Source organism: Culex pipiens, chromosome 2 (assembly GCF_016801865.2).
Source record: "Culex pipiens pallens isolate TS chromosome 2, TS_CPP_V2, whole genome shotgun sequence".
Taxonomy (NCBI): Eukaryota; Metazoa; Arthropoda; class Insecta; order Diptera; family Culicidae; genus Culex; species Culex pipiens.
Window position 1 is genome coordinate 143,962,036 of NC_068938.1, and position 18,627 is coordinate 143,980,662.

Genomic DNA, 18,627 nt, shown 5'->3' on the forward strand with positions numbered 1-18,627 from the left:
CTCTACACACATCGAGCGCATATGATTTCACAGTTGCTTGAACCGTCATGAATAATATATTGTTGATGCCCCGACCGAGATATATCTCACCCTGGCACTGGATGGGTGCACGAAAATTGATCAAGTGGAGCGTGTCTATGAATATTTTTCCGTGTTTATGGAAGGCCTATTCCAGGAAGCGAGGAGTTACGGCAGATCAAATGGTGCGGCAGTTGTTTATTATTTATAGCAGCCTATTCGGTGTCATTCTGGAAGGAGCTTTAGTTCAGGAAATCAGCACAGCTATGTAGTGCGTGGTGTCGAGGTCATGGCTAATCCAAATCCCATACATGCTGCTGTTTGAGGCAAATTCTGACAAGTGCAAGTTCAACTTGTAGCAGCCTATCGTGGTCGATGGTAAAAGTCACTGTCAAAGGATCAACTTTGTAAGCCGAAAAGTTAGAGCCGAGCCCGAGTGCATGTCTGTCTATACGGATTAAAGCGATAATACTGATTAAAACAGTTCTACAGCCAACACGGGTGCGTTGCAGGGTAGACCCCTGTTTGCGTTTCTAGCATGGTGATGTGGAGCTTGTGTGAATAATCTGAAGTCTGGCCTGGAAGATACACCGAGGCAGTGATTCTGATAAAAGGGCACTCATAAAATGTGTTGTTTATGCTTTACTTTAATTATTGTTGTTTCCCATGCTGATTTCTACGATCATTTTTTTTATTATTTAGCAGGCTTGGCTGAATGGTTAAACTGTCCGCATTGTAAGCGGATGATCATGGGATCGAGTCCCAACTGCTCCAACCTGCCATCGGATGGGGATGTAAAACGTCGGTCCCGGTTGTTGATTGTTGTTAGGCCGTTAAGTCATTCCAGGTGTGGGAGTCGTCTCCCTGCTATAAAGACAAACAACACACCAAACCAAGCCTGCTCCGGTGGAATCGCTGGCGGCGGTTGGACTCGCAATCCAAAGGTCGTCAGTTCGAACCCTGGGGTGGAAGGTTCCTTGAAGAAGAAAGAGGTTTGGGTGCCCTCCCCCTTCACGCATGCAGAAGAGTTCTTCCCAATTCTTCGGACTCCTAGGTTCGAGCAGAAATTTGCAATAGATACCACAAAAAAACCAGGGGGTCGTTAATGCGGATGGTTCGATTTTTTTGATTATCTGATATAATAGCAGTGAACAAAAAGTTGGAATTTTAGGGACAATGCTATAACAATACTTGTAAAGAGTCGAATCGCTTCATAATCTTCAGCAAAGTTCTTTGTATCAGATTGTGATTATGCTGATTATACAGCGCATCTCAGTCAGTATTAGAATGGTGAAGAACCTTGCATTTGATATTCCAACAATAGGTACTGATCCCCTACAATGACCAGCCAGTTTTTGCCCATAAAATGGAACATGCAATATTCTGAAAAAATAAATTGCCATACTAAATTTAAAAAATTATTAATAGATGCAAAACAAAATTGTTAAAAAAATATCGTTTTCAAGTAAAGTAACATTTTTCGATAAATGTTCAATTTTAAAATATATTTTTGAAAAATTGAGAAAATTTCTTACAATTTTCCTTTGATTTGATTGATGCTGAGATACATCCTCTTAAGAGCAATTCTCTACGAAATCGGTCTTTTTTCTTAAATTTTAATTTTTGTATTTTTTAATCCGACTGAAACTTTTTTGGTGCCTTCGGTATGCCCAAAGAAGCCATTTTGCATCATTAGTTTGTCCATATAATTTTCCATACAAATTTGGCAGCTGTCCATACAAAAATGATATGTGAAAATTCAAAAATCTGTATCTTTTGAAGGAATTTTTTATCGATTTGGTGTCTAAGGCAAAGTTGTAGGTATGGATATGGACTACACTGAAAATAAATCATGCACGGTAAAAAAAATGGTGATTTTTTATTTAACTTTTTGTCACTAAAACTTGATTTGCAAAAAAAACACTATTGTTTTTTATATGTTTTAGAGGACATCAAATGCCAACTTTTCAGAAATTTCCAGGTTGTGCAAAAAAATCTTTGAGTGAGTTATGAATTTTTAAATCAATACTGATTTTTTTCAAAAAATCGAAAAACTGGTCGCAAAAAAATTTCAAATTCATTTTTCGATGTAAAATCAAATTTGCAATCAAAAAGTACTTCAATGAAATTTTGATAAAGTGCACCGTTTTAAAGTTAAATCCATTTTTAGGTGACTTTTTTGAAAATAGTCGCAGTTTTTCATTTTTTTAAATTAGTGCACATGTTTGCCCACTTTTGAAAAAAATATTTTTGAAAAGCTGAGAAAATTCTCTATATTTTGCACTTTTAAATTTTGTTGATACGACCTTTAGTTGCTGAGATATTCCCATGCAAAGGTTTAAAAACAGGAAAATTGATGTTTTTTAAGTCCCACCCAAACAACACACCATTTTCCAATGTCGATATCTCAGCAACTAATGGTCCGCTTTTCAATAATGAAATATGAAACAGTCGTGAAATTTTCCGATCTTTTCGAAAAAACATATTTTCAAAATTTTTAAACCAGGACTGACATTTCAAAAGGGCCAACCATTCAATATTACGCCCTTTTGAAATGTCGGTCTAGGTTTAAGTATTTCTCGGGTCTTTTGTGGTCTCTGTTGCAAGTTTCTGCTCATTTCTAGGCGTCCGAAGGTTATGTGTGGTGAGTCACCCAAACTCTCTTTTAAGCAAATGGATCGACGTTTTACTTCCCCATCCGATAGAAGGCCAGGAGGATAAGGCGGGAATCAAACCCGCGCCCCATAGCAACTTAGGGATCGTCAGCCGAAGCCGCTAACCACCGCGCCACGAGGTGGATCGTGATTTTAAAATTTTGTTATTATTTTTAATTAAAAGAGCTGAAGCTTTTGCCTTCCTCACGTTACTGAGGAAAGGCTATAAAATCACTCGAAAAATGAACTTCTTAATTTGACCTCGTAGACCCACCTTCACGTATACCTATCGACTCAGAATCAAATTCTGAGCAAATGTCTGTGTGTGTGGCGGGATGTTGATCGAAAAATTGTCACTCGATTATCTCGACATTGGCTGAACCGATTTTGTCCGTTTTGGCGTCATTCAATCCGTCTTGGGGTCCCATAAGTCGCTATTAAAAATTATGCAGTTTAGTTAAGTACTTCAAAAGTTATGCTAAAAAACGATTTTAACAATAGTCCAGAAGATTGTAAAAAGGGTGGTTTTTGTAAGAAAACCCGTCATGCTATACATTTTCAGAAAGGTATTTAAAAGACCTTTCCAACGCGTCCAAGACATTGTAGATCTGACAAATCTATCAAGAGTTATAAGCACTTAAGTGTTATTTACGCTTTTTTTCGAGGCCGAATCTTAGATATTTTGAAAGAAACGTTGTCCGGATCTCTCATGCGACCTATCGTAGGATGGGTATTCAAAAGATCTTTCTAATGCGTACAAAACATTGAAGATCTGACAACCCTATCAAAAGTTATAAGCACTTAAGTGTTATTTACGTACTTTTTGCATTTTGGATAGCACCCTTTAAATGTGAGGAAGGCGCCAAACACCTAAGGGTGGATTAAGTAACGTTTGTTTAGTTATTCCACATTTTAAATTTACCAAATTTAAACTTTAAGATAGTATTTTTTCGAAATTTTTTACCAGAATTTGCCTTAAATTTATAAACGGTGCACATTATTTTAAAAAAATATTGTAATGTTATTTTCGAATGCAAATTTAAAAATTATTTTTCAATTCAATTCAATTCGGTTTTACATTCAGTTCTTTTGCAATCAATAACATAGTTTTGTAGTTCCTTCCAACTGTGTGTTGCATTATAATCCATTTGGAAAAAATACATCTCTGACTAAGGCACTAACAAGAGCAAGAAAAACTAGAAAAAAAAATATTTTTGAAATTTTGTTTACCAATTTTAACGATTTTTCTTCCAAAAATGATAATTTCTTCTAAAAGTTATCACTGCTCTCAAACTCTAACGTAAGTTATGCCTATTTTAATCCCCTAAAACAAATGAAAAAAAAAAATAATATAAAATACTTATTTTGGGAATTTGCGGAAGACATAAATTCGATCAAAAAATATCTTGCAAAAATAGGGAAAGGTGAGGCAAGACAACCATATTAGGAACAATTTCCCGTGAAAACATACACAAACGTGAAATTGTTCTCTTTCCCCACTTCCCTTACAGATTTTCGTATATTTATAAGCCGATTTTGGATGGCCATTCAGCAAAATTATGGAGACTTGCACGGAAAAACTTATGATACAACATTGCTTCTTTTGACATAGGGAATGTCTGTACAAAGCTTCATATATAAAAAAAATACAAAGAAAAGTCAGTTTGAGCAAAAAAAGAGAAATACTCAATTACAAAAAGGCCAATTTATTGATGTTTTGCTCTTTTCAATAATTATATCAATTATATCAGTAAGATGAAAAAAGTTACAAAAAAAAACAACATCTATGTTTGAAATGTCGATTTGAACATTTTTAATAGATCAAATTATGAAAAGGATTTTTTCAAGAATTCGATATTTTCATTTTTTTCTATTGAGTGCATGCATATTTTAAATTTGTTTATGCTCCAATCAGGACCCCTGAATCGTCTGTTCTGGAGATTTGAACACCAGATAAACAGTTTTTTTTCTCTGTCCTTAAACCGAGCCTAGCCGAGGGAAACCGGGGGGGAAACCCCAATTTTTCCGCTCCCCAAAAAAGAACTCACCGAAATCCGGACAGATACTGCAGCACGTAGCCTGCGAGGAGCAACGCCAGCACCGTGATCGACTGCAAGTGTCCCAGCAGGGTGGCCAGGTCCCGGTCGACGGCATTTGGCCGCAGTCCAACCAGGCCCAGGATGCACACGAACGGCCGGAGAAACTGTGCTCGAGTTTTGGCGGTGGCGGCGGCGGTGGTTTTTGTTTTGCAAGCCAGTTAAAATTTACGATTTTCGGTTCGTTTTCGATGGGTTTTTTTGTGTGTTGCATTCGGTTTGTGTTGTTTTTCCCGTTGGCGGCCACGTGGTTGATGTTTTCGTTCCCTGTGGTGCACGTGCAGTGATAGTGAGGGAGAGAAAAAAAAAAGTGTGGAAAAGATTTTATAGCCACTGGGAGTTTATATTGGAGGGAGAAAAAAAATCGTTCGTACAGTTATTTTTAGTTACCCGGAAAAGCGGAAAAAGGCCCGTCGGCGGTGGTGAAAAACGCAGTCATTTTCGGCAGACGGCAGCAGCAGCAGCAGAAATGTTTTCACGCCCCATTTCAGACCCGTCCAGACATGCCGGAAGTGGATTTCGTTGGCGGCGGATTTGGATTGGCACATAACGGTGGCGCACAGGAAGACATTGTGGTGTGGAGTTGAAGTGGGAACATGAAACGAGAGAGATGGTAAATAAGAGATTGATATATTTTTTATTGGAGATTGAAGGGTTATAACAATTGAAGATAGGAGTGTTGATAACTGGAAAGTTGTAGGTTTACAAGTTTTGGATTAGTTCAATAGATTGTTTTAAGATTTTGAGTGAATAATAATGGTTTATGGCAATGAAAAAGCAATGAAAAATTGAGACCAGTTCAGTTAATATAATCAGTCTTGTTAAAAATAATAAAAAAGGAAAAAGAAAAAAAAATAATTTTATTTGTTTTCTTATCAGTTGCAAGACTTTTGTCTTGTGTAATTATTGAAAAGAGATTATCAACAACAAACTTCTGTAGTCTAATCTTTTTCATGATTGAACCTATTTGTATGATACACGATTCAAATTCACATGAATTTTTATTTTTTCAAGCTATTGTTGAAATGAAATCATGCATTCAAAAAGAAATTTTACTCTCTAGTTGTAGAGGAAAACCAAGATGTTCATGATCCAAAGAAAAAAAATCATTGGTACAAGTACAACAATGGTTCAATGGTTCGGGTAAGATCTCTTTATCCTACCGAAGTTCTTTGATCTCACGGGGGAGATGATACCGGGGGTTCGGACCTGCCGTATAAAGGCGGAGCAATTTCTGGCCCTTGAGAAACTGATGATCAAGCACATCTACAAAGGATAGATAACCTGTGATCTAACTATGCGCTTTTCTTTGCAATTTAAGTAAGTTTTTATTTATACTCTTGTTAGTACCATAATTAAACATAAAATTGTTCCATAATAGATAATAATGCAACAAATAGTTCAAATAAGCTCCAAAACTTTGTTAAATACTGCATAACAACTTTTTTTTACACCCAAAATTCAGAATCGAGATAATCGTTCTCTCAAAATTTATTGAGGGCTCAGTGCCAAAATCGATAGAATAATGGTACCAACTCACACCATCATAACAAATGAGTTCATTCGTTAGTTGAATCAATAAATCTCCAACAAGTGTCATACATCGACTTCTGACTTCTCCATTGTCACCAAGCTGTGGTGGCCGAGGCAGCTAAGTCATTGGATTAGTTTGTCAAAGGTCTCTGGTTCGATTCCCGTTGTCGACACTTTTGGTTTTTTGTTTGACGGATGAACTTTTTTTGCAAATGAACCTCGAGAGAATAGTTCTATCGCCCATCTCGAGCTGTGTTCTCTGCGTCCGTGAATGGTACCACTATTCTTTCGACTCGAGACCATCATTCTCTCGGACTAGCGCTGCCAGTTTTGGGTGTAACTAGAATGATCATCAAAGAACCGAATTAAATTGAATTGAATAAGAGGTCTTCAGGAATTTGATTTGATTCCAGAGATTCAAGAAGATATTTTTCCTAGATGATAGTGAATATTGACAAAACAAATTTTAACGATTCATAAGCAATTTTTTTCAGATAATTTATTTTTCTTATCATATTCGTGTAATCGTCTTTTCAAACTAAATTTTCTAGCCTTTCACACTTATTTTTCAAAGTTTTAGATTGATTTGGATAAAATTTTGTCTATGAATTCCTTATGTTGCATTTTTTTACAATGAAATGTTTGGGAAATTTTTAAAAATATTTTCAATAAACTCCTGAAACTAAATTGAAGTTAAGAATCTCAACGCATCTAGAAGGAATGAATCTGAGAAAATTGTTTTTTCAAATATATTTTTTGTGATTTCAGACTTTTTCAAAGAGCTAGAGATCACGTTATTCTGCATAGTTTTCCCTATATGAAACCGTTCACTTTAATTTTTTTTCACTTTTTCTAAAATTGCTTTGCTTCTGTACTCCAAGTAACCGCATTTTTTGATTATTTCATCTCAATTAAGGTTTTTTATTATAAGGCATAATACAAACCATCCACTGTAACGACTCACAGGTCTTTTGTGGTCTCTATTGAGCAATTCTCTACGAAATTGGCCGATTCAAAACGTTTCTAAATTTTGTATTTTTTTTGTGTCTTCGGCAAAGTTGAAGGTATTTATGTGGACTATTCAGAAAAAATAGGTTCATGGGAAAAATTGTGGATTTTTATATTAACTTTTTTTTTTTTCAAACAACCCATTTTTCAAAATCCGTATTTTTGAATTTTTTTAATTTTTTTATTCATATGTTTTAGGGGACAAAACCCCGCATCTTTTAAGTCATTCAGATGTATGGACTTAAATTTTGCTGACAGGTTACAGTGTAGAGATTTTTGTAAAAAGTTGAAATATTGCAGTTAAAATTTTTTGACCTTTATTTTTTTTATGTAAAATTGAATTTGCAATTGTAAAGTACCAAACAATTTTTATGATTAAGTGCGCCGCTTTAAAAAGGTAGTCATTCAAAGATAAATTTTGTTCGAAATACTCTGAAAATATTTTTTTCGAAAAGTTAAGAAAAATTCCTGCAATTTCGTCTAAGAAACCTCAAAGATTGAATCAAGATCAACATTTCAAAAGGGCCAAACATTCAATATTACAGTCTTTTGAAATTTTGGTCTTGATTAAAAAACTAACTTAATCCACCTATGTGGTTGGAGCCTTCCTCACTTATTGCCAACAATGGCTGATATGATGGAATTGTACAAAAATTTCATGTCTTTTTTAGATCCGGAGTAAAAAAGTACATCAATATCACTTAAGTGTACATATCTCAAGACAGGGTTGCCAGATCTCCAATGTTTTGAACTCGTTGGAAAGGTCTTTTCATAACCCAACCAACGATGGGTGGGATGGTGGATCCCGACATACTTTACATACATTTAAATGAGATCCAGCTTAAAAAAAGTACATAAATGTCACTAAAGTGGCCATATCTCGAGACAGGTTTGCAGATCTCCAATGTTTTGAACTCGTTGGGAAGGTCTTTTGATAACCTTACCAACAATGGGTCGGATGGTGGATCTGGACATAGTTTACATACATTTAAGTGAGATCCGGCTTCCAAAAGTACATCAATATCACTTAAGTGGGCATATCTCGAGACAGGGTTGCCAGATCTTCAATGTTTTAGGCTCTTTGGAAAGGTCTTTTGATAAACTAACCAACAATGGGTCGGATGGGGGACCCGGACATAGTTTACATACATTTAAGTGAAATCCGGCTTCCAAAAAGTACATCAATATCACTTAAGTGGCCATATCTCGAGACAGGGTTGCCAGATCTTCAATGTTTTAGGCTCTTTGGAAAGGTCTTTTGATAACCTAACCAACGATGGGTCGGATGATGGACCCGGACATAGTTTACATACATTTAAGTGAGATCCGGCTTCCAAAAAGTACATAAATGTCACTTAAGTGGCCATAACTCGAGACAGGGTTGCCAGATCTCCAATGTTTTGAACTCGTTGGAAAGGTCTTTTGATAACCTTACCAACAATGGGTCGGATGGTGGATCCGGACATAGTTTACATACATTTAAGTGAGATCCGGCTTCAAAAAGTACATCAATATCACTTAAGTGGCCATATCTCGAGACAGGGTTGCCAAATCTTCAATAATTTAAAATCGTTGGAAAGATCTTTTGATAACATAACCAACGATGGGTCGGATGGTGGACCCGGACATAGTTTACATACATTTAAGTGAGATCCGGCTTCCAAAAAGTACATCAATATCACTTAAGTGGCCATATCTCGAGACAGGGTTGCCAGATCTTCAATGTTTTAGGCTCTTTGGAAAGGTCTTTTGATAACCTAACCAACGATGGGTCGGATGATGGACCCGGACATAGTTTACATACATTTAAGTGAGATCCGGATATATATGAAAACACCTTTTTATACATAACTTTTGAACTACTTATCGAAACTTCAATCTGTATAAAACTCGATCTATGGGACCCTAAACCAAGTCGAATGCAACAGGTTCGGGTCAAATCGGTTCAGCCAGTGCCGAGAAACATGAGCTAGTTTGTTGGTCACATACATACATACACACACACATACACACACACATACACACAGACATTTGTTCAGTTTTCGATTCTGAGTCGATATGTATACATGAAGGTGGGTCTACGACGTTTTTATTCAAAGTTCATTTTTAGAGCAGGATTATAGCCTTACCTCAGTGAGGAAGGCAAAATATCAAAATACTGTTTTCGAGAATATCGGAAAATTTCACGAAAGTTTCATATTCGAACATTGAAACCTATCGAAAAAAATATTTCAGGAAAGGACAAATTGATTTTATTTTGAAAATGGTGCACTTTATCAAAATATTTGTAAAGTAGAGGAAAATTAAATATCAATAAGAAGTAAGCAAGCAAGTTTCTATCAAAAGTTGTGCAAAATTAGTTGTTTAAATAATCAGCTAATTGGATGGAGTTAGGAGCGAGTGCTCAACCTGCCAAACATACGAGAATTTCCCCTACTTTTCAAATGAAAATAAGATTTTACTTTAAAAAATGAGGTAAAAAACCTTGAAGCTCAAGATTTCATTTTTTTTACATAAATCACTTTTTTTAACAAAAAATCATAGCTCGTCGGCCAAATTTTGATCCATACTTCTGAATGGCTTTAAAGATGCGAAGATTTGCCAAATAAAATAAAAAATATGAAATACGGATTTTTGGATATTAATTATTTCAAAAAAAAGTTAATCTTAACTATTTCAAAAAAAAAAAAATACCTACAGCGTTGTCGAAGACACCAAATGAATAAAAAAATCCTTGAAAAGTCACAGATTTTCGAATTTTTATGGATCATTTAAAGCACTTCTCGTATTTGAAAGCATGTAAATATAAACAGAAATAATTCAAATAATTTGCTTAAAAATCGAACAATACAAAAAATATCACAAATTAACCAAAGCTGTAGGCTAAAAATGAAAAGAATATCTTATGTTTTAAGGAATAATTAAACTCATAGTTTTTTTTGCTTGAGAAAAAAAATGCTATAAAAAATCCTAAAACTCACAGAATTGATTCAAAATTATATCGACGTCGTCGTGCTATCTTATCGCACAACATTAATGCCCAACGAATACAACGAATACAGCGTATGGCGGTGTGTCCCCACGTTTCTTCTTCCCCTGTCGATTTAGAATTGTGTTGTTGTTCGAACACGCTGTGCTCAAACTCAACCCAATTACAAATCATCTTTGCAATACGACTTTACGCAGTAGGCCTGACCGCTTTAACGCTTGTGATGTTTCAATGCATTTTAATGACAAGAAGAGTGCTAGGAGTAATCTAACCTAATGCACTCTCCAGGATCCCTTCGAAAGATTGGCTGTGCTAGGGTCTGATTAGATTAGATTAGATTAGATTTTGTGTTTAAATTGTTTAGAAAACAGATTGTTTAACTTTAACCTCGTGTTGTAACATTGTTGTAGGATATTCTCATGTTGTGGATCATATCTTCGTCCTCAAAAACTCACTTTCCAACAATGTCACTTCCTTTATCGGAGACACCACCAACTTCATTGTGCAAATTTAGATCGGTCAATTTTCAAGCCATCATTTTCCGCTTGCTCCCGGAACCGCACACATTTTTTCCCCCGGGAAGCATCCATCAAAGTCAAGCGCTTTATAGTTAGTGCGCGCTCCACCTCTGCCTTACTGGCTGGTGGAGCCACCCAAAATGTGCAAGCTCTTTAGCTGCTCCCGGTCGGGAAGCTCAGCGAACCGAAAGTTTTACGACAACTAGATTCGGTCGTAGTCGTCAAAGTTCTCGCTGCTGCTGGCGCATAAAGCTTTTCATCTTTTTCGGGAGAAAAGTCACGGGAAAACTTTTACGAACACGCACACTCACACACACGTGTGCACAAAATAACTCCACCACTTTGTTGCCAGACCCGAGCAGGGGTAAATAACACGGGAATACCAAATTTTGGTATTACTTGGGCAAATAACAGCGACCAAAATGTGCCCTTGGTTGCCCAGTAATAGATGGTAAAATACCATTGAAATCATACCAAAATCTTGTATGTGTAAGGGCACAACAATACCAAACCATGTTATTCCAAGGGTAAAATAATACCTCAAAATAAAACCATTTCAATACCAAGTTGAGGTCTTCTGGATTTTTGAACATTGCTTGAATACCAAAACTTGGTATTGCCATGGTTTTATTTTTAGGTATTCCCGCGCCCTTGGAAAATCATATTTTGGTATTTTTGTGGTCTTTCACATACATGATTTTGGTATGATTTGATGGTATTTTACCATCTATTACTGGGCAACCAAGAGTACATTATGGTCGCTGGTATTTGAACAAGTAATACCAAAATTTGGTATTTTCATACCATTTTTAGTGCAGCAGTTGCAGTTAGTGAAAAAACGGAAATTATTCATATGCAACAGCCAAATCTACTCACCTGATGATTCCATGTTGTTATTAGTGATATTCTTCACCACACCGAATGCATTTGTCATTGATGAACGGCCTGTGCTTGAAGTTCTTGAAGCTTCTGAAAAATAACAAGATTGCAAAATAAGTATTATTAAAATGAAACTGAAATGAAATTCACCAAAATTCATTAATCTGTCGATTGACTCGTTTTTCAAAGTATTTGGTTATCCCGACTTAGAGATATTTCAACGTTTTTGAAAAAAATATTAGTGGGTATATCACACTAATTTTTAAAATCATCTTTAACATTTTTGGGTTTCAAGTCATTTTAGCGCAAAATTAATTAACTCGTAAATTTTTTTTAACAAATTTCCTATAGTTTCAGAGAAAATTGATGAAACCTTTAAATATTCAAATAATAACAAAATGTGCCATCCTGACTTAGAAAATTTTCCACAATTTCAAGTCATTTCTATAGGGGGTATATCAAAAATGTTTAAAATCAAGTTTGAAATTTCCGGTTTTGAATGAAAGCATTCGCTTTGAGACATCATTATAGCGCAAAATTAATTATTTTGTCAAAATTGGTCAAAATTTTCCCATAGTTGCAGAGGAATTTGATAAAACACTTTAATACCAAAATAATACCAAAATGTGGTGTTCGATCATTGACAAATTCTGCAATTTTGCAATATCAAAACAATACCTTAAATTGGTATGATACCACATTTTGCTCTTGCATAATCCTTAAGACAAATTTTAAAGGGTCCAGGAATACCAAAATTTGGTATTGATACCAGAGAAAGGTATTATTACGCATTTACTTGTTATTTACCCATGCTCGGGGAGCGTGTTTTGCAGCCTAACCTTCACGAGGAGCAACCAGCACCGAACTACAGCGATAGTAGTAAAAGTGGTTGTGTGCTTCTCAGAATCAAGAGTGCAGGCACCAAATATAAAACGCTTCACGAGCTGCAAATGAACTTTTCCAGCAGCACACATTTTGCACCCCATCGAAAAGGGATCCAGCATCCAGTCCAGTGGGGGAGGAGGAAAAAGCTCCACGAGCAATGCAAGCTTAGTACAGTGAGGGAAGAATGCACTTGACTGTGCGCTTACTGCGGTAGGGTTGGATGGAGTTTTTGAAACATAAGATTTGATTACATATGATTATTTGAGAATATTTGTAATTTCTTACTTGACCCCAACAATAAACCTAGTTTACAATTTTTAGAAACATTTCCAGACTCTTTGAAATAAATCAGAGGTGCCAACCTTTTGACCATGCAAGCCAGATCTGATTTTCTAAAGCAGAGGCCGGCCGGAAATAATGGTTGATCAAAGTTAACAAATCTTGAGTTTTTCATAAGGTCAATTACAAAGTAAAAAAAATAATATTGTAATATTACATCTGGGAACTGGTACTCCTTTTAGGTTGGAAAAAAAAGTTTAAAAAATTGTAGTTTAGCCACATTACATCAAAATGTAACTTTTTGGACAAAATTTAGGTAAAATTACAACATTAAAGAGGTTATATTCAATCTTCAGGAACCTTTAAAAAACTCAGGCAATAAAATTAATAAATTAACAAGTGTTGCAAATATGATTCATACGTTCTTTTCTTATTTAAAGTGCAACGCTCTTTATTTCCACAAAGCAGAATTCAAGAATTTGTATGAATTCTTGAAGCTTTTTTTCATGCAAAGCTTAACTTTTAAATTTATTTAAAAAAAATATATTAAATTTATTTATGGTAACTTTCCTTACTCATTCATTAAAAATGACAGTTTTATGCATGTTCCTAAAAAGATAGGTTTCAATATAAAGTAAACGCAGAAAAAACCGTAAGATAAAAAGTTTTCTTTTGTTCATTTGTAGCTGACAAACCATTTTTTTAAATAATGCACATTTATACGAAATGGAAAGTTTTGTTTTTGTTGTCATTTTTTTAATCAAAAAAATGTTTCTGGAAAATATCAATTCACAAAACAATCAAAATCGAACATTTTTTATATTAATAGGGAACAAAAATATTTAAAAAATAGACAAGGCCCAATCCAAAAAATATGATGAATTATCAACATATGATTTCTATTTTTTGTTTGACAATTAGGGTGGTCCAATTTGCGTCGATTTTTCAAATTAAAAAAATGGAAGCAAATGAACTCGAGATCAAAAAGCTTAAGCATAAAAATATATTTTTCAGATTCCTTTGGAAATATTACATAACATATAAAAAAATTGTGAATTGTATTGACACAATTCAGAGATTCGATTGTTTGAAAGTAAAAAATCGTCGCAAAAAATAAGAAAGTGAAGAAAACGGGAAAAATCAGCTTTTATCGCTAAAATTGCGATGATTTGAAAATTTAGGCGATGATCTATACTAGTCCCGCCTGTGTGGATCAATCGGACCGCGCACTGCACTTACAATCCAGAGGTTGCTGGTTCGAATCCCGCGGCGGGCGCTCTAAAATTCTAAGAGTAAATATGGGTATCCGGCGCCGTCGCTCCGTGCCGTACTCAAACACTTAGGAGCCCAGGGCGGCGTAGTCCTTGTAGTTAAAAAGGAAGACACTAGTTGGTACTAGCAATGCACAGTGGGCAAAAACGGGTGAAAAAAACGGATCTTTTGATGCCGTCAGTTTCTGCCTGTCAAAAGTATCATTTTTAATGTAAAAAATTACGAGGAATCGATTGGTGGTACTCTCATTAGCGGCAAATGACGGGAAGTGGTCCATTTTACCCCATTTTGCCTTTTTTAGGGTGTTTTTCTCGAATATCTTCAACTGCCGTAGTTTGCCGCACTCCTAAAGTATCTTATTTTATGTAAAACATCACGAGAAATCGATTGGTGATACTCTCCATAGCGGCAAATGACGGCAAGGGCCCATTTTGCCCCATTTACCCCTTATTTATGTGTTTTTCATTAATATCTTGAATTACTGTAATTTCCTGTAGTTTTAAAGTATGTTATTTTATGTAGAAAATCGCGAGGAATCGATTTGTGACATTTTTATTGGTGGCAAATGTCAGCATGGGCCCATTTTGCCCCAGTTACCCCATTTTATGTGTTTTTCGCGAATATCTTTAATTGCCATTGTTTTTACATTTTGAAAGTATACTATTTTATGTAAAAAAATCACGAGAAATCGATTGGTGACACTCCCATTGGTGGCAATTGTCAGCAAGGGCCCATTTCGCCCCATTTAACCCCTTTCTAATGTGTTTTTCGAAAATACCTTGAAATTACATTATTTCTTACAGTTTCAACGTATATTATTTTATGTAGAAAATCACGAGGAATCGATTGGCGGCGTTCTCATAAGCGGCAAACGACGGTAAAGGCTCGTTTTACCCCATTTACCCCATTTTATCTATTTTCTTTAATATCTTGAATTGTCGTGGTTTTCCAAACTTTAAATAAATGTTATTTTATGCAGAAAATCACGAGGAATCGATTAAGAACACTCTAAATTGCGGCAAATGGCGACAAGGGCCAATTTTACCCCATTTACTCCCTCTTGAGATGTTTTTTGTGAATATCTTGAACGTACTGTGCATACTACAGTAACATTCTTGTAAACTGTATTAGAAATCACGACACGTTTAATATATTGACTAAAAACACATGAAATGGGAAAATAGGCCCTTGTCGCCATTTGCCGCTAATTAGAGTGATCTCAATCGATTCCTCGTGATTTTCTGCATAAAATAACATTAATTTAAAGTTTGGAAAACCACGGCAATTCAAGATATTAAAGAAAATACATAAAATGGGGTAAATGGGGCAAAACGAGCCTTTGCCGTCGTTTTGCCTTCCTCACTGAGGTAAGGCTATAATCCTGCTCTAAAAATGAACTTTGTATAAAAACATCGTAGACCCACCTTCATGTATACATATCGACTCAGAATCGAAAACTGAACAAATGTCTGTGTGTATGTGTGTGTGTATGTGTGTGTGTATGTGTGTGTGTATGTATGTATGTGACCAACAAACTAGCTCATGTTTCTCGGCACTGGCTGAACCGATTTGACCCGAACTTGTTGCATTCGACTTGGTTTAGGGTCCTATAGATCGAGTTTTATACAGATTGAAGTTTCAATAAGTAGTTCAAAAGTTATGTATAAAAATGTGTTTTCATATATATCCGGATCTCACTAAAATGTATGTAAACTATGTCCGGATCCAATATCCGACCCATCGTTGGTTAGGTTATCAAAAGACCTTTCCAACGAGTCCAAAACATTGAAGATCTGGCAACCCTGTCTCGAGATATGGCCACTTAAGTGATATTTATGTACTTTTTTGAAGCCGGATCTCACTTAAATGTATGTAAACTATGTCCGGATCCACCATCCGACCCATTGTTGGTTAGGTTATCAAAAGACCTTTCCAACGAGTCCAAAACATTGAAGATCTGGCAACCCTGTCTCGAGATATGGCCACTTAAGTGATATTTATGTACTTTTTTGAAGCCGGATCTCACTTAAATGTATGTAAACTATGTCCGGATCCACCATCCGACCCATTGTTGGTTAGGTTATCAAAAGACCTTTCCAACGAGTCCAAAACATTGAAGATCTGGCAACCCTGTCTCAAGATATGGCCACTGAAGTGATATTGATGTACTTTTAGGAAGTCGGATCTCACTTAAATGTATGTAAACTATGTCCGGATCCACCATCCGACCCATCGTTGGTTAGGTTATCAAAAGACCTTTCCAACGAGTCCAAAACATAGAAGATCTGGCAACTCTGTCTCGAGATATGGTCACTTAAGTGATATTGATGTACTTTTTTGAAGCCGGATCTCACTTAAATGTATGTAAACTATGTCCGGATCCACCATCCGACCCATCGTTGGTTAGGTTATCAAAAGACCTTTCCATCGAGTTCAAAACATAGAAGATCTGGCAACCCTGAATCGAGATGTGGCCACTTAAGTGATATTTATGTTCTTTTTTAATCCAGATCTAAAAAATAGATGAAATTTGTGTACAGCCATTGATGGTAATGAGTGAGGAAGGCTTCAACCACATAGGTGGATTAAGTTAGTTTTTCGTTTATGAGAACACCACCAATCGATTCCTCTTGATTTTCTACATAAAATAATATACGTTGAAACTGTAAGAAATAATGTAATTTCAAGGTATTTTCGAAAAACACATTAGAAAGGGGTTAAATGGGGCGAAATGGGCCCTTGCTGACAATTGCCACCAATGGGAGTGTCACCAATCGATTTCTCGTGATTTTTTACATAAAATAGTATACTTTCAAAATGTAAAAACAATGGCAATTAAAGATATTCGCGAAAAACACATAAAATGGGGTAACTGGGGCAAAATGGGCCCATGCTGACATTTGCCACCAATAAAAATGTCACAAATCGATTCCTCGCGATTTTCTACATAACATAACATACTTTAAAACTACAGGAAATTACAGTAATTCAAGATATTAATGAAAAACACATAAATAAGGGGTAAATGGGGCAAAATGGGCCCTTGCCGTCATTTGCCGCTATGGAGAGTATCACCAATCGATTTCTCGTGATGTTTTACATAAAATAAGATACTTTAGGAGTGCGGCAAACTACGGCAGTTGAAGATATTCGAGAAAAACACCCTAAAAAAGGCAAAATGGGGTAAAATGGACCACTTCCCGTCATTTGCCGCTAATGAGAGTACCACCAATCGATTCCTCGTAATTTTTTACATTAAAAATGATACTTTTGACAGGCAGAAACTGACGGCATCAAAAGATCCGTTTTTTCACCCGTTTTTGCCCACTGTGCAATGGTGGTCGACAGCTATAAAGTCAACTTCGTTTCGCTATACTTTTTTACGTAGCAATAGCAGCGTCTTTCAATTGAAGTTCAATTTTAGTGCCCAAAAATAATACGTCATCGCTCAAATGACTCATAAAGTCTGCTTTAAGATCATCACAATTGACAACATTACTGGCCTTTGGCAGAATTTGGCAGGATATTTAATCTAAAGTGTCGTAGCCTAGGGACCACCCATAAACCACTTGGACACTTTTTTGGAAATCTCAAACCTCCCGCCTCCTTGTGGAAATTGTCCTTACAAAAAAAAAATAATAATAAAAACGGTTGGAATGGCGTGGGTTAATTGATTTTTTAAAATGTGGTTTTTGCTAAAAATAACGAAAAAAGCCAATTTTGGGACCACCCTAGCACGGTGTAGGTCACCCTAACGGATAAACAAAAAAAAACGAGTCTTCTTATTTTGGCCAACGAACCTCCATAAATTTTTGAGCCAGATCGGAGAATTTTTCGGTTTAGACTCTTTTCGAATGGAGTTGCTTCAAAACTTTTTTTCGTAAAATCGCGATAACTCGTGATGTTTATGAGCAAACCCCTTATGTCTATATATCAAAATTTTTGTAATTGTCTGCTCTACAACTTTGAATATTATTACACTCTAAAAAATTACCCTGCAAAGTTATAAAAAACACGAACTTTTAAAATGAAAAATTTTGTTCTAAATGAAAAAATGACCCTTCTGGGTCATTGTAGATTCGAAAAGTACATTAAATTTCCCATAAAATGACATGTTACAAATTTTTTACAGTCAAGTAACGGTAAATGGGAGGATTTTTAAAACTTTTTTAGTGTTTTTTTTCGATGAAAAATACGTTTTTTTCGGAACTCTGAGTACGCCATCAAATCGGGTGTCTATATTTACATAAAAGTCCCTTTGACACCGAATTTCTATCTCATCACCATTTCAGGCTGCAAATTATTAAAAAACACCTCTTTTTTCGCATGTTCAAAAATGGAAGGGGTCGTACCGCCCCTCCGTCACGAGATATCAAAAAACGGACCTCGGATTCGTGATCAGGGATGAAAGTTACCCCTTAGGATAAATTTTCAAGCAAATCGAAGAGGGGTCGGGTAGAGAATTACCCAATTAAAAATTGACTTTTCCCGATTTC

At 35.7% G+C, this 18,627-nt stretch overlaps 1 protein-coding gene across 6 annotated transcripts in view; it reads right to left on the reverse strand.

The window, feature by feature from the left end:
- Positions 1-18,627, reverse strand: part of LOC120416214 (uncharacterized) — a 190,021-nt gene that overhangs the window by 116,879 nt on the left and 54,515 nt on the right. For all 6 annotated transcript variants that reach the window (XM_039577910.2, XM_039577906.2, XM_039577905.2 and 3 more), the window contains one exon: positions 4,721-4,875. In XM_039577910.2, coding sequence (XP_039433844.1) covers positions 4,721-4,875 — 155 coding nt within the window. The remainder of the gene's footprint in view (positions 1-4,720; positions 4,876-18,627) is intronic.